This window comes from Idiotropiscis lumnitzeri, chromosome 5 (genome assembly GCF_059441095.1).
Source record: "Idiotropiscis lumnitzeri isolate Australia: NSW breed Sydney's pygmy pipehorse chromosome 5, RoL_Ilum_1.0, whole genome shotgun sequence".
Classification (NCBI taxonomy): Eukaryota; Metazoa; Chordata; class Actinopteri; order Syngnathiformes; family Syngnathidae; genus Idiotropiscis; species Idiotropiscis lumnitzeri.
Window position 1 is genome coordinate 6,908,687 of NC_142395.1, and position 5,782 is coordinate 6,914,468.

The 5,782-nt window shown below is 44.2% G+C and overlaps 1 protein-coding gene across 1 annotated transcript; it reads right to left on the reverse strand.

Annotated features, from left to right (window-relative positions):
• Positions 1-658: 658 nt before the first annotated feature.
• Positions 659-5,225, reverse strand: LOC148336747 (uncharacterized). Its single transcript, XM_088295896.1, has 2 exons — positions 4,782-5,225; positions 659-3,842 (listed from the first exon to the last, which is right to left on the reverse strand). The coding sequence occupies exon 2, from the start codon at positions 3,704-3,706 to the stop codon at positions 1,967-1,969; it is 1,740 nt and encodes a 579-aa protein (XP_088152022.1). The 5' UTR covers positions 3,707-3,842; positions 4,782-5,225; the 3' UTR covers positions 659-1,966.
• Positions 5,226-5,782: the final 557 nt, after the last annotated feature.

The window sequence follows — 5,782 nt, forward strand, 5'->3', positions numbered from 1 at the left end:
ATTCCAAAAACATGTAGATTAGTCTAAAACTAACAGACTAAAACAGGTGTGCGGATCTTTTCTTTGTGCCTGACCAGTCATCTCTGAATTCAATGTGGTGGCGAGCACCACGATGCTTGCTCATATTGACGGTTGTGCCACGCAAAGTTGTTGAAATTTACGATTTAGTCACACGTGTCTGTCTTAACTGATGAGCACGCACACAGGTATTAAAACGTTTGCATATTGTCACATTAATCAGCCTTTCTAGTGTTCCATTATATGAAATTAAAAATCATATTTATGTCTACAACTACTTTAAAAAAAAAATGTTTTTAAAGCAATCTTGATAGTCCAATCCTCACTCATCCAAGGCCATAAAAAAGCAACACTGGCATCCACTACCTTCTAAAGGATTAAAATGCAATTTACAGTATACATCAAATCATAATGTGCTCAAGGATACGGCACCATTATTCTTAACACGAAATGACCCACAAGTTGTGTGACTTACATGCAACACATAATACATGGTGAATTGTTTATATGCTCCAATGCAAGTGCGAATTGTACATGGTCAACGTTATATTTACCGTAAAACTACATGCCACAACAGTGTACACTTGTCATGATTAAAATAAATTACTATCATCACTGAGAAAATCCATACACACTTCGATATCCCTCAATGTGGTTTATTTTTTTGTCTGCATACAGTATGAACAGGAGTCTAAATGATATCTTTTGGGAGTTATAGCCAAATCCAAGTGTGAAGTGATCATCCTGTGTAAGTCTCTTTGTCCGCGACATTCCATCAAATCCTTCTTTAAATATACTGCAAAAAGTTTGACTTAGAGTAGAAATATCACTTTTTAAACAAACTCATACATTTTCCCACTTTTTTCCCCAGAACAAACATATATGCCATCTCAAGGCTGTGTGGATTCAAGTACTTCATATAGATGAGGAATCCTGGGCGTTAACAAGACCCATGAATTAATTTTCATCTACCACACAGTAATTTGCTAATTTCTTACACGTGAACAGTATGATAGTTTATCGGGTTAAATGTCAGAATTCAAACGGAAACTTAAATCCTTGCAAAATATCAACAAGCTTATCAATAGTAAAAATAAAAAACTAACAGAATCACTACACATTTTCAATGTTTACATGAGTGCATACACACAATCTATAACAGGGTAACTATGCAATGAATCAGTAGTTATAAATATTACATTGTGCATTTCTATTGCACATGTCAAGTGTTCTCATGACATGATAGGTATGTGTTAGTTACCGAATGTCATATGTTTTAATACAAAGATGCCACAACACGTATGATAGGACATAGGCTATGAATTTTTCACAAATCCCCCCCCCCCCGCTTGTATTTTTTTCTAAATAAAACAAACCGTTATAATACAATAGTGATATTAAGTGTGATAAATATTCATGCAGAGACGATACTATCTAAAGTCTAGTATGTGAACATACACTGCTGCACAGGGCTGACACTGTGCATGGATGGGAGGGAGTCAGCTATAACTGGACATTAACTCAATAAAACAAAATCTGTTAAAAAAAAAAAAGGCACATGGACAACGGGAGCAAAATACATGAGCATACATATGATCGCTGTCCTGCGATCCACAACAGTAAACAATTAAAAAACATACGCAATTACATCACATGCAACATCAGAAAGAAAAAAAATCCCACAAACAGTACTATTCAAAGCAAAATGTCTCCACCTTTTACATCAAACCCTTTTTTGCTCATTACTTTAACTATAACTTAGTGAAGATTTCCTGATCCTGAGTTTCACCTTTGACTCAAGGAAGGTTAATTGAGTCTTTACACAATGGATACTGTACTAAAAATCAGGAATCTTCTTTAATGGGCGTGTGTGAGAAGCATCAAAGGTGAATGAGGAGGCTGCGAAATGTTGATCCGTTTGTTGTCCAAGGTTGAAGAATCATGGCGGTCATGGGATACAAGGAGCTTCTGGGAAACTCTCACCTTCGGCGGTGTGCTGGACCGTGTGTTCCTGCAGAGCGGCAAGGTCAACAAAGCGCTCGCCGCACCACACGCATTTAAACTGCGTCTCCCGCGAGTGCACGCTCTGATGCTTGGCAAGGTGCTCGCGTTGCTTGAAGCTCTTGTCGCAGCTGGCACACTTGAAAGGTTTCTCCCCAGTATGGACGCGGCGGTGGCGCTGCAGCTCGGACGAATACCTGAAGCGTTTCTCACAGTCGGGACATTTCAGCGGTTTCTCGCGGGTCGGGTCGCAGCGGTGCTGGACAAACTCTGAGGATGACACAAAGCGCTTGTCACACAGAGAGCATTTCAGCGGCTTCTCTGTGCAGTGAGTGTTTTGGTGGCGCTGCAGCGTGGAGTTCTTTTTGTAACCTTTGCCACACACGTCACACTTGTAGGGCTTCTCTACTTCACCTCCACATTTGTGCCTCAGCAGTTCTCCGGATTGGCTAAAAGACTTCTGGCAAGATGCACATTTAAACAAGCTTTCCATACCATGCACCTGCTGATGGTAAAGCAGATGGGAAGGCTGAAGAAAGCCTTTATCACAGAGATTACACTTGAAAGGGCGGTCAGCCGGATTCTTATGAGTGCGACGGTGGCGTACGAGAGCGTACTGCTGCTTGAAGCTCATCTGACACTCCTCGCACTGGAATGGTCGCTCCTCAGAATGAGTACGCTCATGCTGCCGCAGGTCCGACGGCCGCTTGAAGCTCTTTCCACACGAGCCGCATCGGAAAGGCCTTTCTCCTTCTGGCTGGCATTGATGGTGCAAGAGCTCCGATGACTCCTTAAAGTGCATTTCGCACAAGTTGCACTTGAAAAGGTGCTCGCCCGAGTGGGCGTACATGTGGCGCACGAGGTGAGAACGGTGCTTAAAACTCTTCTCGCACACAGCACACTTATATGGCCGCTCAGAGCTGTGTGTGCGCTGGTGGTGAGCCAAATGTGAAGACTGGCTGAAGCTTTTATCGCATGTGTCACATTTGTACGGCTTCTCACCTGTGTGTACCCTTTCATGGCGGGTCAGCTCGGACAAGTGCCGGAAGGACTTATGGCACACAGAGCACTTGTACGGTCTATCTGGCGCTGAGGCCTCAAAAGTAGGCGGGGATGAGGCACTGATTGCCGCACCGCCACCAGATGTCTCTCCGGTGGAGGGCTGCTGAGGATTGGCCGCGGACGAGGTGGGAGTGACATTTCCAGATCCGGGGCGGTACGTTTTCTCACAAATGGAACACTTCATTGGGTTGTTTCCATTGCCGTGGGAGTTGTGATGCTGGGCCAGGGAAGTGAGCAACGAGAAACCCATCTTACACACGCCACAAACAAAAGGCTTCTGTTCCACCTGCACACACTGATGCTCCAGCAGGTCCGTGGCTTGGCTGAAAATCTTCATGCATTGCGTACACTGGAAAGACCTGTCCTGGGTCACCATGCACTGGTGCTCGTGGGGATTGGCCAGGTGAGATATGTCGTGTCCGCAGGCGCCACACTTATGCTGCATGGTGGGCTGTTGAGCTTGCACAACATGCTGCTGGCCCAGCTGCTGCTGCAGAGAGGAATCTGGTTGAAGGACAACGCCATACACGGTGCAGGCCAGAGTGTCTGTTGTCTGTGGAAGTGTGTGTACTACAGAAGGTGGAGCCACTGTGTGCTGCTGCTGCTGCTGCCACGCCTCCGTCATTCTTCGACTTCAATATTCAGAGCTCAGGAGGTGAGTTTTTAAATGACACACTGAGAAGATTGATGCAGTCTATGATAGTAATCAGGATGGTGAGCGCTCTGTAGGTACACGCGTTCTTAGAGATAAACATGAACACCTGGAGGGACACAAAACAATCAGACAATTAGGATGTGTTATGCATATTGATCAACTGGCCATAATAATTTCATTGCACGCAAGTAGGCTTATAGGCTGGAAATGCACGAATTAACAAACAATTATCGTCAGGAAAAAGTAAAGCACCTAAACATCAGAAAGTGTAAGGGGCTTTCAGTCAGATTTTCTAAACACATGTAAATATTAACATTATTGCTGACAAAATAATATTTTGGGAAAAACAACACAGTAATAGTATATCATGTTAGTGGTATGAAAGGACGCCAATTCTTCAATGTATAAATTGCAAGAATGTCGTTAAAATGATGCGACCAAATAATAGCGAATCTGACCAAACCGGGCTCAGTCTATTTCCTGAAATAATCCTTCACATGCAACAAAATATATTGAGTTCGCCAAACGTCCAACTTATATGCGCTTCCTTTCACGAAGCTTCATGCACTAACAACCTTGTGGCCCATGCAAAAGTGGTAACGATTAGGAATCGAAATCTTCACTGTTTTGAAGCGATAGCTGTAGCTAGTAGCTGCGGCAGCTAAAAGCTAACAGCTAACCGCTAGTATCCACCCCGTTACTACACAAGTGGTCCTCATTTGCCATGGCTGTCTTCAAATAACTGCCGTTTCCGTTCCTCTGCTCACTACAACACTCTTTCGTAACAATTCGTTGTCCTTTAAGATATGGCAAACGAGCGACACAAGCGATGCTGAAAAGCTATCCCCGCTCGCCCGATCACGCGTTCTATCAAAGGCCACCATAAGACTGGCTGGTCCAACGTTAGATGGGAGCCTCCATGGAGAACTGACCCCGAATCTAAGGTAGGCCTCGCCGATCCGCGGCGAGAAACTCGCCTCTTGCAGCCGAGGTTCTTTCATCTGCAAAGGTCACATTATGCAAACACCCATTCACCAAAACGTACCTGGGTCGCTTAGTGATGTTTCTCACTGCTGTCCTCGGATCGGAGCAGACTACATTGGCCGTAAGTGGGGGTCGGAGGACCGGCGACAGAGGGGATGCGGTAGAAACTCGACGCCATCCTACTGCAAACGGACGCACACCGGAAATCACGCAGTGAGCTCAGCAACCACCGCAGCCGCTCCACCACGGAGGACGAAAACAATCACGGAGGGAGATAACGACTCACAAGGTTTTGTCACAAGAACAAGCTAACAAAGACGACGAGGACTTGGACACGAATCACTAATGTAGCTTTTGCAGCACAACACTAGGGGACAGTGTTTCAACCAACCAACTAACTGAACCGACACTCACTATCTTTGGTACAGTACACACAGTCACGAACCAGTTACATACGTTGCCATAAACCGCAGTCACTGCACATATACACGCTAGGGCACAGGTGTCAAACTCAAGGCCCGGGGGCCAGATCTGGCCCGCAACCTCATTTTATGTGGCCCGCAAAGGGCAAATCATCTGCATCAACTTCCTGTTTCTAGCATATTTTCTTCATTTTCAACAACACTGAGATATGAGATATTGCTATTTATGTTACCAATCCTCCCCTTTTAAAATAAATAAAAAAATTGTTGAACAATTACTTACTAGCTTCTGATTTCAAAACTGTCTTTCCAATCAATTTATATGGGGTCACAGTCATACCGGCCCGCTGAGGGAAACCACAACTACGATGTGGCCCGTCCACAAAAATGAGTTTGACACCCCTGCGGTAGGGGGGAGGGGTCTCTAAATTTCATATTTTGCAAGGCTCATTTCTGACTAATGTTGTTCTGAAAATAAATAATGTGCTTATTTAAAAAAAACATTTTATCATAGCTTCTGGGTGTTTTTATTTTGGTGCAATTTGCTTTTGTACGGAAGTACCGAAGCGTATTGCATTCACTTGGGGAAAAAAAACAAACTTGTTTTTCTGAGTAATTTTTTGGGGGCCTTTGTTTTTTT

Coding starts and splice junctions, on each gene's coding strand:
- LOC148336747 (XM_088295896.1), bottom strand. CDS start 3,706: ATGACGGAGGCGTGGCAGCAGCAGCAGCAGCACACAGTGGCTCCACCT.